Here is a 16,296-nt window from a genome sequence, read left to right as displayed (position 1 = left end):
TGACCGATTGATTTCAAGTTAGACACGCGGTAAGTCTTCAGTCGGTGTTAGGGGGCGTGGTCGATAGGAGTCATTGACCACTGTCGTTAATGAATATGCTTTAATACAGATGAGTCTAAACTTATTCAATTTTTGCTTTTTTGGGGATACTTTCAAGATTCCCACTATTCAATAGTTTCTATCATTGTAAAAAAACACAAAAAAATGAAATGAATTTATGAGATCTCAAAATACACGGATTGTTTTCCTTGTGGATATTGGTATAAAGAGATATGTTGCCAATGACGTCACACACAATGTAATTAACATTGTTAATATACTTGATATACTTAATATACAAACATGGAACTGATAAAATGACTGTTGTGGTATTTTTTATTTAAGAAATATGTGTATTACATAGATAAATTACATTAACTAGTGCAAACACAACAATCAAATTCAATTTGTTCACATAATATTATAGCAGGAAGAATACATTAAAGCTTGACACATTAATTACGGCCCTTAATACGAATGGTGAAATTTAAACAACAACAACGCAACTACAAAAAGAAAAAAAAAAGAAAAAAGAAAGAAAACTTGAAAAAAAGTAACTGATGTAGTTTTATTCGTAATTGTATGTGGTCTAGATTAATGTATTAAATGATTGTTGAATTATGTTGTGTATTCATGTTGTTTCAGAGAAACATGAGAAAATAATTTAATAATATATATTAACTTAAATTTGTATATTTTTTGTTGCTTCTTTACTTTAAGTGATTGCGTACGCGGAATTTCGGTTTTCGATTTTTTTACTATTGACTATAAAACATGTAACAATCATGTTCTCATGAATATATACTAGGTATTATAAATATATGAGCCGCGTCATGACAAAACCAACCTAATGCGTTTGCGACCAGCATGGATCAAGACCAGCCTGCGCAGTCTGCTGATCAGGATCCATGCTGTTTGCTATCAGTTTCTCTACTTGTTATAGAGTTTGTAAGCGAACAGCATGGATCCTGATCAGACTGCGCGGATGCGCAGGCTGGTCTGGATCCATGCTGGTCGCAAACGCATTATGTTGGTTTTGTCATGACGCGGCTCATCATCGTAAAAATCATGTTCTTTGAATATGTACAAGGTATTATAAATTTTATATATATGTCAAGTAACTCGTTGTTTCTTTTTTACTGAATTGTGCAGTTTATTTGAATTTTTGTTTGCATTTTATTGATTTTAATATTTATATATTATATACATAATATGTTAAAATTTCGTAGTACACGTGATGTTGTTTACTTAGTTGTTATATATAAGATTTATATTCTGTATATCAGTACATGTACATTGTATATACATATTTCTGTCTATAAAATCATTAATCAGTTTGTATTTGAGCCGCGCCACGACAAAACCAACATAATGCGTTTGCGACCAGTATGGATCAAGACCAGCCTGCGCATCCGCGCATTCTGTCAGGATCCATGCTGTTCTCTTACAAACCCTATTGCAGGTAAAGAAACTGATAGCGAACAGCATGGATCCTGATCAGACTGCGCGGATGCGCAGGCTGGTCTGGATCCATGCTGATCGCAAACGCATTATGTTGGTTTTGTCATGGCGCGGCTCATTTAGTTTTTAATCATTTTGTATGAGTTCTATATATTGTTGATTATTAAAAGGTGAATGAAACTTACATACACTAAGTCTTAAACGTCTCTAAATAATACCCACGCACACCCTCAGCTTTCGTTAATTATGTACTTGTTTTATTAGAAACTTAATAAATACATTTGTGTATGTTCCAATTTAGTATGTATTCTTTGTCCTTTTCTGTAATAAGTTGTTGCAGCGGAAAAAAACAGAGAAGAAATTCAATGTGTCTCCAGAACCAGAAACATTTACTGAAATATCACTATATCATGATTTAGGAAAACTTATAAGATTCATTTAATTAAAAAAAGAAAGGGGACAGGGAGAAGAAAAACACAGTTCAGTTCGTAGTACAAAGGGAAAATGCGAATTCTCCAATCGTTCAGAACGACACTTGTGATGTACATATATTTATGGAAAGCCATGACTGCCTTAATTATATTGTTCTTTTTTAATTATTCATCCACGTGGATTATATATAAATATATAAGTTCACTTCGACCATATATGAATTGAAAACACCTAATTACACCGGGAGTCATTATATTAATCCACAGTTACAATATTTGAAAGCATACCGTCAGTGTATGAAACAAAGGTAGCAATATATATAAGTTGATTTCCTAAATATATTATCCCATATATAGACATATATGGAACCAGATATCTTTACATGAATCCGAATCATCAATGCATGTATATTAATTCAATTCCTTTTATGATATAATATATGAAACCTTGTTTTTGAACAATGTATGAATCCGAACTTGATTATCACATTATATGATACCAGTTCTTCAATATATAAGTAGCTATGCATGAAACTAGATGTCCTTATATGAAACCGAATTATCAATATATTAATTCATTTTTACAATTTATGAAAGCATTAAATCAATGTATTGAACCGAAGAAACAGGACAGTATATTAAATTAGTTTATTTTCACTTTGTATGATAGCAATTTTTCATTATATCAGGTACGTTGTGTAAGGATCTGACATTTTAGCATAATTCTGAAATGTACTTACAACAGAACTTATAATGAAATCCAAGTGGCATGGTGAAATCCTATAGCTTCATATATTGTTGACTTCTACAAGAAAAAGATTCACTTACCTGATTGATCTGAAGGATCACTGTATTGACACTCATTGACTTTGCAATTTAAGCTGATAGAAATGTTAAACTTAACTTATTGATAGCAGAAAACTGATTTTCTCTTTACATTTTCTGTGTAGCAGACGGCCAATGACAGACATGTTTGAAATCTGTCACTTCATATTTTATATTGAAGATTTCTTATTGTTAATATCAATTTCAGTCAAATTCAATTCAAGAACGTAATTTATGTAAAGTTTATGATTGATTAAGGTCAGAAATCCTTAAGTGTTCACTACATGTTTTTGTATATTAACGATTTTCAGATTCGGATTCAGAAATCCGGCCATCTGTCCATCTGTCCATTGGAGGATTTCCGGATTTCTGTTGTTTCATTGGTGGATTTCAAACATAGAACCTTATAAAAGTCGGAATCCAACCAATGTTTGTCATTGGGGGGGGGGGGGGGGCTCCGTGGCCTCATATGAGGAAGCCATCCAGCTGGCTTACGGAAGGTCGGTGGTTCTACCCAGGTGCCCGCTCGTGTCTGAAATAATGCCCAGAGGGGCACCTGGGGTCTTCCTCCACCAATAAAGCTGGAAAAAAAATCAACGGGAAAATCTCGGCGGGACGCTCTAGGATGGCCCGTCGCCCATATGGGTTTCCGGCGGCGACCTTAAATAAACGCATAAAAAAAATGTTGTCACTTCGGTCTTGACCTCCAAGTAGTGTAAATAAAGTTTTAAACCGCCAAAGTTCAAATTCAATAAATATCTTACAAACGTTATTGTTATCCAAACTTGTAAGTTGGTATGTACTTAAATCCAATATTATTAACTCACTAGACACTGTTGTTGCCGAAATACTTGTTATAAACTTAGAAAACTGTATAGAATTGTATTTATTATCCCCATCCTGACATACGTTTACAGTATATTAACGTTAATATACATACCTGATTATATGAAACTAAAGTAGCCATGTATGGAACCAGATGTGCTTATATGAAACCGAATTATCAATATATCAATTCATTTTGACAATCTGTGAAACCATTTTATTAATGTATGGAACCGAAGTGTCATTTTATAAGATGAATATTATATGATACTGGTGCCAGTTTTTCAATATATGGCACGTACCAAAGTCATTAACCAAAGTAGCCATGAATGGAACCAGATTGCCTTACATAAAATCAAATTATCAATATGACAGTATATTAAATCATTTAATCAATGTATGGAACCGAAGTAGCATTTTATAAGATGAACATCCCACTATATAATACCCTTTCTTCAATGTATGGAACCAAAGTAGCTGTGTACTGTATGGAACCAGAAGTCTGATGTCCTTATATGAAACTGAATTATAAATATTAATAGATATATTGAGAAAATCAACTTATATATAGCTTGCTGGTTCGAGTTTTCTTACTGAAGCTCTTTTTAGCTTGCTAAAAAAGTAGTCCTTTTATCTGAAGGATCGTTGCGGGAAGTCCCGTCACTCCACGGAATTAGAACGGCTTATTACGGGAGAAAGTACCAATTTAAACCGAAAGTAGAATTTCGGATTTTCCATAAAAATTGTGAAAAGAAGTTGACTGTAAGTTATTTCTAAAATTTAACTTTTTCACGTTTTTTTCCTTTTATTAAATCTGATATTTTATATTTCCACATAATTCATTAAGTAAGAAAGCTTTGATTGTCACAATGTAAAGTGGATATGATGTTGATTTAAAAATATCAATGATAGGTAAATGACAAATCTTTCACAAATTTAGCACTTACCGGTAGAAATAATCCTTGGAACTCCTGATATTGAATAGTTTAACTGTTTAAGGGGATAGGTTGCCCTGTGGTTAAGGTTTCTGCCTTTCAACCCAGGCGTCATGGGTTCGAGCCCTACTTGAATCATGACGATGTTTTTTCATACAACACCAGCACTTTTTCAAGTTTTTGGTTCCTGGGAAGTGGACTTAAAAGTGATTAATATAAGTTGCAAGAACTTGTTTCACAATCGACCTTAAATAAAAATGTTTCAACCAACTGATTTAACAGTACTGTACATAGTCCAGTCACTTTTAATTGGTTATTGTTTATTATTTTATGGCATATTTGAAGCCAGAGTAAATTTGTACTCATTTTGAGATCATATATATGTATAAACAAGTCAACTTCCTGTTAACTCAAGAAAGATTCAAATTGAAATACTGAGGCTCCCAAGAATGGTACAGCGATCGGAAATAACATACTTGTAATCGCAAGACGGGGTACACATTGAATTGTATAGGCAGGATACAGTGATTTCTTTTATATACTGTGAAGTTGTTATAACAGAATGAAAACAGATCTCGAGAAAAAGAGAACCGTCATAGAGGATATTAAATAAGCCCTGTACATTCAATCAGAGATTTTATATTTTCGATCCTTACAGATCGTTTGACCAAACATTATTGTTGTGTTTGTGGTATTTTTTAGTTTCTACTATTTCGCTTCGATTTGGGTGGTTCCAATATTCCTGAATCACCTGTAGGATATGTTGCCTGCTTTTTAACTTTGTCTTTTGACATCTTGTCTGTGATAACCTCTGATTCCCTTCCAAATTTCCATATTGTGTAGTTCTACCAATTGTTTTTTTCCTTTAGGGCACATGCTTTATATTACTTTGGGACCATACACGGCTTTTCATTGAATGGCACAGAAGTGTCACAGTGAAGGTTCCATGGTAACCGCTGTATGAACACATCTGCTGATGTTTCTAAATTCAAAATTTTGCTATTTCATGTTTAAATGTTGAATTCTGCTTAAGCCGATGCTGCAATGTATGGGGCGTGTACGGTACTTTGCACTTGATAGTACCGTCCATGAACAGGCTCAATTTAACTGAGCCTGCAACATTTTCAATTTTATCGTAGGGATTCTTATTTTCTCTATTTTAACATAATAAACTGCAGTCACATTGTCTAAATGTTAGTATCGTGATATAACCAAGTTGGGGTGGTATTAATATCATTATACATTTTCAGCAGCGATAGTCAACTCCACAGTGTATTATTGATTTGGTTGAATTATTTTGTATATATTATAATATGTTATACTGTTTATATAGTGATACTGATGAACCTAGTGATTCAAAATAAAAATATTTCTTCTTGTTGTTATAATCAATCAAATACAGGAATAATAATGATACATAGATTTATCTTTTTGCAGTGTTTATGACAATCATGAGTGCAGAAAGCGAGAAAAAGAAATCGAAGAAGAAATCAAAGCATCATAGAAGAGAACATGATGATGATTTTGTTGAAAAGGAAGTGGCAAAAGCAATGAAGCAGGTAAGACTGTTTGCTGCATACATTTTTATCATTTTTAATCCTTATCCTGCCGAAACAAAAAGTGATCAGTCAAAACTGTTGCCCTGAAGTTTCAGGCCAAAGGCCGAGGGAAACAGTTCCAACTGTCATCCTTGATACAAAAGGACAACAGTTTAATGTTCCGCAAACACTCATGAAATAACTGTTTTATTACCTAATACTTTGCAATCAAACTACAATATATATTGCAACAACATACAATTAACATTTTTATACCCCCGCACAACAAAGTTGTAAGGAGGGGTATACTGGAATCAGCTTGTCCGTCCGTCAGTTTTTCTTGTCAGCCCAATAACTTTTCTCTGACCCTGGGTCTTCATATTTAGTATTGAGATTGGTCATGATTATTAGATGACCCTATTGAGTTTGAGGTCACCAGGTCAAAAGTCAAGGACACAGGGGCCTTCACTAAACAAAAGCTTATCTGCCCAAAAAATTTAGAATCCTTTGACCCCCAGTCTTCATATTTAGCATGGAGGTTAGTCATGATCAGTAGATGACTCCTATTGATTTTGAGGTCACCAGGTCAAAGGTCAAGGTCACAGGGGCCTTGACTTCAAAAAGCTTGTCCGCCCAATAACTTAAGATTCCTTTGACCTACAGTCTTCATATTTGGCATGGAGGTTAGTCATGATTAGTAGATGACCCCTATTGATTTTGAGGTCACTAGGTCAAAGGTCAAGGTCACAGGGGCCTTGACTTCAAAAAGCTTGTCCGCCCAATAACTTAAGATTCCTTTGACCCACAGTCTTCATATTGTGCATGGAGGTTAGTCATGATTAGTAGATGACCCCTATTGATTTTGAGGTCACCAGGTCAAAGGTCAAGGTCACAGGGGCCTTGACTTCAAAAAGCTTGTCCGCCCAATAACTTTAGATTCCTTTGACCCACAGTCTTCATATTTGGAATGGAGGTTAGTCATGATTAGTAGATGACCCATATTGATTTTGAGGTCACCAGGTCAAAGGTCAATGTCACAGGGACTTTGACTTCAAAAAGTTTGTCTGCCCAATAACTTTAGATTCCTTTGACCCACAGTCTTCATATTTGGCATGGATGTTGATCATGACTATAAGGTGACCCCTATTGATTTTGAGGTCACTGGGTCAAAGGTCAAGGTCACAGGGACCTTGACAAAAAAAAGCTTTTCTTCTCAATTACTAAAGAATGTCCTGTCCACAATGTATTGATTTTGACATTTTCACATTTGAAGCATGTAGAATACATAACTTAGAAATGCACTGGCTTAGTAACCTCAGATTTGGCAGGGAGGTTGTCCTTGAGCTCTAAATGGCCACTGTTGATTCTGACAAAGTGGTATGTGGGGGTATTCACGCCATGATATTGGCAGTTCTAGTTATAACTGTTTTAATTGTTCACAACCTAATCCTACAGACAAACCAATAACAAAAATACCTGTGGCATAGACAGGGGTGTAAGAGCATAAAATGTTAACCGGTCAACAGTTCATTTCATCACTGAAAAGGATTTCAGCCATTCAATTAAACTGTTGTAAATAAGGAATTAGTATTTGTAGAAAGCATTAGGTGATAACATTTTTTGAATCTAAGAGTTGTCAATTATCATGCTGTCATGAAGCTGATTATGTTGCTGTAAAAGTGGATATTCCGCATTTCTAAAAGTAAGCGAAAATTAAAGACATTATGCAAATTAAAGACATTATGCATGAGGAAATATGAGCGAATCGTGCAAGAGTAGAATTTAATGATAAATTGGTTGATATTTATGCTAGAAGAAATTTTAGCGATTTTAATTAATTCCCTAAATTCCCAAACACTTCAGCGTCACTATTTTAACCACTTATACAGTATCTTTAATACTTTAACAGTTAGTTTTCTAAGCATATAAACATGGGCAATGTATGTACATGTTTTGTGAGTTGTATTATATTTAAGATGGAGAAGGCAATGAAGCAAGCAAAAATTGCAGAAAAAGATGCACGAAGGGCTAGCAAGGAAGAGTTACGGGCAAGACGCAATGTGGAAGTAGCTGGTGATGAATCTGGTGAGGGTAGAGCAGGTAAATATTTAACAATGTTACACCTATGCTATAATAGTGAGCGTCGCAAAAAAATCTTTTGCCAAAATAAGAAAATAACAGCCAACTTTATGAAATAATCGCAAATGGCAACCATGGCAACTGAAAGCCTGATCTTTGTGTGTATGACTTTCTGGCAGAACCAATTATTAGAATATTAGAATGACTTTGCCCATATTACAGAACCAATCACAACACAAGTATAAATTATTTGCTCTGATTTTTTAACACATGAATTTTTTTTTGAGGAATCACAGAAGTAGAAATCACAGTATCCATGAAGTATTTATACAGGAAATGCTGCTTAGTTTGCCAAGCATTATCTTTACTGATCCGCAGCTAATGTTGGTCATAGTCATAGAATAAAGCAATTGACATTTTATACTAAAGAAACCTTGCTTGGAAGAACACAATGTCTTATCAAGACTTTGAATGAATACTTAAATGTTCAAGTAAATTTAACAGTACATGCTGGCTGCCCCTCCCCCGCCCCCCCCCCCCCCCCCCCCCCCCAAAAAAAAGAGGGTTTTTTTCATTGTTTACATCACTACATTGCCTCTTTCTTTTACTTAATTTTCACATAATAAATACATGTATATTAAAATGTTCTGTATGAACAGGATTGTGTTATTTATCTACATTTGTTCCTGATATAAAAAAAAGAAACAATAGATATAAAATTTTATCAATTTATTTTATCTGTATATAAGAGGTAAAACAGTTTTACCATTATTTTGTTTAATGATAATACAGGAAATGTAAGGATGTATAAGGAAATGTAATTTAACTTCTATTTACACAAACAGGTATAACAGTGATACGTAACACAGTAACTCATCCGGGAACTTTTATCCATGTAGAATCTGCTGAAAATATTCAGGTATACATGTACATATATTTTGATAGGAATGTTAAAGGCACATTATGCCTCAGAAGTCCATTTTTTTAAATTCTTTAGAAATGTCAAAAATGTGTTAAATGATGTTAAAAAAAAATGGAATAAGTGTATGTATATAACTGAAAATAAGTAGTACTGAACATGCTGTAATCTGAATATCAAGAAATTATTTTCCGCTAGTGTCGTACCGTATTCGATCAGATCGAAAAAAATACATTGTTGAGTACAACTATAATACAAACAATTGTCATATCTTGTTCTAAAAAAACTAAGATACCCGGTAATATTTAGAATCAATTTAATACTTTTTGGCCCCTTAGTCAAATACTAACCTTGATTAATGGTTATTGAATTTTTTAACCATTTAAACGGATAAATGTGACACCCCTATTGTTAAACACACCATTGTTGCACTTCTTCAGGGGGCCATTCAGAAATAGTTTGTTGCAATAACAGCCCCGTTAGTTTCAATATGAAAACATAACTGTCAAATGACATTGCACTAGCACATGGAAAGCATGACAAAATGGTTCTTTACATGAAATGGCAGAATTATCAAATTAGATGTATACTTTAATGCAAGTATCAAGGTCTTGTTTAAAGAGCTTAGAGTTAAAGCAGACCACTAGTGTTTTAAAGGATATATATAGTATAAAGAAAAGTGCCGTGTTTGGTTTGGAAATTGTCTTAAGTTGGTAAGGTTTTACTTTTCTCAGATTGGGTCAAACAACACTATGCACATTCATAAAGATAAGAAAGGAAGGACATCTTCTAGACAAGATTCCTCTACAGACAGTGATGATGGCTGTAGTAACCCTCCAGCAAGAAGAACCCCTTCAGTACCACTGCAGGACAAAGATCCGAGCCAATTAACAGAAGCTGAAAAGAAACTTCTGGAAGTACTAAGTAAGTAGCTTGTTACAGTGGATGGCTTTTTTTCTCTGTTATTCAATACCAACAATATCAATCCCCTTATCCCCCACCCCTTAATAGTTGAACCAATTCATTTCTTTGAGATTATCTCTTCTTACCTTAATTGTTTGTATACAAATATAATGGTCCTTAATGTAATATAATATTATTTATGTAAATATACATATTACTCCTGGCAAAATTGTAGGGATTGTGTAGTTCTTTAAATAAGTTTATTTTTTTTACAAGATTAGAGCTTCAAATGATCTTTTGTTTGCAGTTTCTAGAGTTGTATATTAAAGAAACAATAATACTTGTTTAACATTTGAACATTAAAAAAGAAAACCCTATGAATTTGTGTGAAACTGGCATGAAACTGTTCATAGTTTGATTAAAAGATTTCAGTATAAAAACAAGGTAATAGTAATAGATGGTGAGAAGACTTGGTGTTGGTGCTTATTTTTCTCTCCTTTGAAATGAATAATGTCAATATATACTACGATTTAAGATAGAAAAATCAAATTCTTGCCTCAATGACACTATGATCTAAACCAAATCCATGGAAAAATGCCCAAGCATACAGTTAGAAAACAGGCAGCAGAATGGACAGGTAGATGGGTAACTATATGAGACCTAGTTTTAGCAGACACTTGTATTACAGAGGGATAAGAAGCATTGAAATAGAAAATTTTCAAACCCTGATCGACAATCCTTTATACAAGATTCCTTGGCCCTTTGAGTTGACAATTTTCCGCTATCTTGTTCTACATAAGGGAATTACATTTTAGTCCATTGCAGAGAATAATTTACATCTTCTTGCTTTTTATTACTTTTTTATACATTTTTGCGACTGCGTTATTTAATTACCTTAACCAATTTTGGATAACATGACAGCGTTCATAAATATATATCGGAAAAATTTCTCATGTCAAACATGGTCTCGGACAATCTCGCAAAAATGTGAACTTGCGTGATGATAACTCCCTTATACAGATTTTAAGTGTATGACATCATAGCTCCCTCTCCATTTCAATATAGCTCTTTGATGTTAGGGAGCTCAATAAAAAAAATAAGCAGTCAAAAAGCCGTGTAATGTCTTGTAGACTACAGATCTATACAGGAAGGCTTATCTTATTGTATACTGGTGACATCGGATAGTTTAAATTGCTACTGGCTGTGTGATAAACAAGATAAATGTCAATCTTTCTAAAGTTTAGAATGATCTACTTATTTCTTACATGTAGTTCTGATTACCACCGTATACGTTTTGCCTTTATTGTGATTCAAATTTAAAAAAAAAACTATTTTTAGCCATACAATCAAACCGTTCTTAGACTTCTACCCACTTCTCTATTGTTTCTTCATCAGACATATACTAGTAATTTTGATTTAATTTTTCAGAATCTGAAAGAGAAGTCACTCCAGGTGATATGGTTGTTTGCTCCCAACATGTTGGAAACTGGAGAAGATTTTGTAAGTACTAGAGCATGATTTAATGTTATGTTACTTCTCCTTGTGCCAGATTTTCCCTTCATTATTATCAGAAAATATTATTAAATCCATCGAGAAATTACATAATAATTGATCAATGCAGTTTTATAAAAGAAATTCCTTGACCTTTGACCTACAAACCTGGGTCTTACATGCTTCACATCCTTTAAATATGTGTACACTTATGCAAAATTGTTTTAAAATCCATCCATGAATAACAAAGTTACAGACTGGACAAAATTGGACACAGATTATTAAAAAACAATATTCCACCCATTGAAGGAATAAAAAATTATGTATTAAACACCCTTATACATCATAACTCGTGTATTTTAACAAAGACTTCACATACAAGTCAAATGTGCATTCATAGGGTTTTATTTCATCAAATGTGGAAGGCAGTTTGAAATAGAGAATTGGGTTTAATAATGGTTTTATAATGGTTATTACACACCCTGCTTGTGGATCAATAAAAGTTGCACTGCCATTGTTTAGGCTAAAAGGTTACATGTACTTCCTTGCTTGAGCTATTCATAGCCTATTTTGAGTAAAAAGTGTTGCAACACTTTTCAGTTTTGGGTCATTTTTCACAATTAAAATAATTATTCTGAAAAAAAGGTGAGAGCAAATGATTTGAAATTTTCCACACACGTTATTATACTTATATACTTACATCAAATGTATCTCGAAAAAATAATTCCAGTCCTGTCAAAAAAAAAAAAAATCCTCAGTGGAATCCCTTTCAAGTAGTGTTTATTATTTCTTACCACACTTTTTCATTACAAAATCTTGTATATCAAATTGTAGTCACATTCTAGTTTCACTAATGTTAAGACATTTTACAATTACAGTACGTTATCTTGGACTGAATGAACCATTAATAGAACAGTTACACATGGACTACCATGCAGAAGGTGTTAGGCAGATTATTTATCAGGGTGTCATAGAATGGACTAGGAAAGAAGGAAGGGAGGCAACTATTGGAGCACTAGCTAAAATATTACAGAAAGTGGACGTCACAGAGGCTATATATCAGTTACAGCCTTGACAACAACTATAGCTAACTTTTATAAGAAAAAAATTACATTGTTCATACAGTTTGAATATCAGGTAGTTAAATAATGCAAGGAAAAAGAAATTTTGCTAAGTTTGAAGGCGTTTAAATATGTTATTTAATTAGTGTAGATTATCAAGGTTATTATATAATTGGTAGACCAGAGCACATATCTGGTTGCTTTTTTTCTTTAAAAAGATTAGTGGTATCAGAGATGTAGATAACAGCGATAAGCAGCTCCTATATACTCCATTGAAATATCATTCATGCCTATCAAAAAGAGAAAAATTAGGCATTTTGTAGCAATTAAAACTTAATGGATGTAAATTTGATCCTTTTATATCATACACAGTTTGAAAGTTAAATCTTTTATCTATTGCTGCATGTTAAAATATTGGTAACTTTCATTGCCTTTCACTTAGAAAAACATAAATTATCAGAACATACCCACTGAGCCATTTTTTTTTTGTCATATGAATAGTTTTGTAATAAAAATTAATAAGTAGTTCCTTTTAAAAATTAATGCATCATTTATTTAAATGGGAACTGTAAATGTTTTTACCTGCAGCCATACGGCAAATGCATAAGCTTTCAGGAAATGTATTATTTATCTGGTTAATAAGTTTTACTTGCTTCAAGTTTTAAGTATGCATGCATGATATCTTAACTGGCTAGGATTGAGTTGCCGATGTCTCTGGTGGTATATCTAGTGTTCCATGTATGGAAAAAAAGCCTGAACAAACTTGCTATACTGTTTTCTAATGATACAACACTTTTCTAGCCACAGGTATGATTTAAAAAAAATTGTGTTACATGAATAATTGCTGTCGATTGGAAGGTACATAAATACTCATACATTATATTCCTGTATTATTTGTTTGAAACATTGTAACTAGATGATAAGACGTTATTTTATGATTTTTTTATTGGCCAAGGTCTGGCCAACCTTTCAGGTTTTAGGGGATAGCCCCTGTATTAGTCAGGTTTTAGAATGTATGTTTAAATTACGACAAAGTGTAAGATTTATTGATGTCATGCTAAATTGTAATATAACTAAAGAAAAATCAATAAATTATATTTGCAAGTTGATGATGTTTTGTTAACAATTTACTTATTTACTGGTTTAACCTAGAAATATGTCAAGTCGTGGAACCATTGATGTCAGGTGAAGTATTGAGGCAGTTATGAGCAAGACACTAACTTACATAGGTTTAACATTAACCCTTTTAATGCCTTATCTTGTAGCATCTACATGTATCTGCCAACAAAACAGTCATTATACACACAGGCTGGAAGAATAAACTATACTACATGTACAAGTTGAGATATGCTATTTCATGTATTTGGCACTTTCTAGCATATCAGACAGGATAATCTACTCTTATACAGGTGCTAGAAAAATTTGCCTTACACCACCCATGTAAGACAGGTCAGGAACCTTTCTCGCACACCTTTTATGAATGAATTGCATTCATTTTTCCACTATGAATGAAGTTGTAAATTCATACGCTACTATGAGAAGAAAGTGCTACATGAAAATATTAGTTTTTGTGATTTCTTTACGAAATATGATTAATATTCAATATTCAAGAAAAAGAATCAAACATCAGCTACCGGTACATCTAGCTTTAGGGTAACTGTTTAGTGGAAACTCGGCAGAGCCTTGTTATGGCTGTAAACAGTTACCTTCGAGCTAGATATTCGGGTCTGTACCTGAGTAGCCAGTGTAAGATCCTTATCATCTTTCCTCTTAGAGAGATTTTGATCCAGAAAAAAGGTTTCATTGAATTTAGCTTATCTATTTTGTCTAGCCCAAAGACTTGTCGACAACATATTACACTGTCCATGTCATCTATGACAATTGGTTTCTGCATAATAACTTTTGTTGCATTTATATTTGGAATGTAAAGTATGCTATATTAAACACAAGTACTATTTTTAAATGCAATCTACTTGCTGTTTGTGTGTGTGCATGTGTGCTTGCTTGTTACTGTTCCAAGCGGTACCCCTCTTTGTTCCTTCACTTGTCTGTATGGTTACTTGTTTTGAATGTTCGCATGTTTTGTGATGTCTACCTTATTAAATTGACGTTAAGCGTAAGTATTTTCTCACCCTTCACCCATTTTTGACCCTTGTCCCTTTAATTTGCATATGGGCCCCATTATTGTTTTTATTATTTCATGCATAACTTATCCCTCTCCTCCTTTTACCGCCCTTATGTCCAATCCCGGTTTGGTTTGCTGCCTTCTGGGTGCCTTGCTATGGTGGCTTGAGTGTGTTGAGGGCTGCGTCCTGTGAATGTTGCCTTTGCCTTGTTGACCTTTATTCTTGTCTTTTTCTAAGCTTAATAAGGGTTCATCTGCATTTTCAGACTCGAGATTACGGACCCCATCAACTTAATACTGTCAAGTTACTTTCCTTTATATACAAGTATTCTGAGAACTTGTAGGTTTCCACAGGGTAGCTTCAATGTCAATGATTGTTTGTAATATTTAGTATACAATCAATTTATTATTGATAGAGTAATATGCTATTTTTGTGTTGCCTGCTAGAGTAAAAATATATTGTAGAGATCCTTTCACATCCAGGAACAAATTCAACAATTTTTTACAACAGTAAATTTGCTAACCATCTTTGAAACACTTTTTCTTCTATTATACCCTTGGTAAAATTTGTCATCGCATACATATTGCCCTGCCTCAGAGAAACTTTTGTTAGGTTTTAGATTTAGTGATCTGTATAGTATTTTTATCATCTTTATACACAGGTAGAATTTCAGGACATACTAAAAATGTGTATTATTGTATGACATTGTTGGTCCATTCTGTCAGTAGACAATTGGTTAGAGCATTAAAACTATTGAAATATTTCATTGAGTGTGTTTTTATTTAGCAAGTAAATATGTTATATCAAAGCACAGGTCAAGTTGGAGTTTTGCTGCAATCACTTATTACTGATAGAGTTATGCCCCTTCTTAACCAAATTTTCTGTGAAATTAATGGTTTTTGCATGATAACTTGGAAGATTTCAGTGATTGTGTTTATACTTGGCTTGAGAGTACATGTATGTTATATCAATACACAGGTCAAGCTTGATTTTCCCTGAAATAAACTTTATTATTTATAGAGTTATGCCCCTTTTATAAGCATTTTTCTGTTAAATTATTGGTTTTCGCAAGATAAATTGCAGGCATATTTTTGTCCATCGGATACTTTCTTTTAAATTTGCCGTCTGACTCAGATGTATGATATGCCAACTCAGCAGAACTTTTGCTGGGATTGCGGTTGAAAAAATATATTTCCTTCATGAAGTTCCAGGCTTTATATACTCCTATTATATGTATGTAATGTATACAAGTAGGCTTTATTTACCCCTATTACATGTATATGTACAATGTATACAAGTAAGGTGCAAATAAACATTTATCCGTTAGTAAATTCTTCTTAGAATTGTTGCATGCTAACACTATAAAATATATTATAGTTCTTGCAGCATAGGGAACTAAGAACATAAAGTAAGCATATTTAAGTTATCTAGAAACAATTTTAGCAAGACTGAGCATTTTTATGTCCAGGTCTTTTTGTGTTATCTTGTACTGTATAGAAAATATAGACACCATTTTGAAAAGTAAGAACTTACAAACTACAAGTCTTCCAAATTCTTCAAGTTATATGCCTGCAGAAGTAATGAATGGTGTTTAATACAAGTCTTTTAATATACCTTTTACAATTTTAACACATTGGATATGGAAATAAAAATAAAAATCTGG

At 33.2% G+C, this 16,296-nt stretch overlaps 1 protein-coding gene across 1 annotated transcript; it reads left to right on the top strand.

Moving 5' to 3' along the window:
• Positions 1 to 4,257: 4,257 nt before the first annotated feature.
• LOC132744498 (protein immune deficiency-like) lies at positions 4,258 to 13,616 on the top strand. Its single transcript, XM_060733229.1, has 7 exons — positions 4,258 to 4,343; positions 5,954 to 6,075; positions 8,031 to 8,154; positions 8,979 to 9,052; positions 9,787 to 9,976; positions 11,384 to 11,455; positions 12,325 to 13,616. Exons 2-7 carry the CDS (start codon positions 5,959 to 5,961, stop codon positions 12,519 to 12,521), a joined length of 774 nt encoding a protein of 257 aa, XP_060589212.1. The 5' UTR covers positions 4,258 to 4,343; positions 5,954 to 5,958; the 3' UTR covers positions 12,522 to 13,616.
• The last annotated feature ends 2,680 nt before the right edge of the window (positions 13,617 to 16,296 follow it).

This window comes from Ruditapes philippinarum, unplaced genomic scaffold (genome assembly GCF_026571515.1).
Source record: "Ruditapes philippinarum isolate M1 unplaced genomic scaffold, ASM2657151v2 ctg8685_1_1_1_1, whole genome shotgun sequence".
Lineage (NCBI taxonomy): Eukaryota > Metazoa > Mollusca > Bivalvia > Venerida > Veneridae > Ruditapes > Ruditapes philippinarum.
Note: the sequence above shows the minus strand (reverse complement) of the source record. Positions and strands in the feature narration are given on the sequence as shown.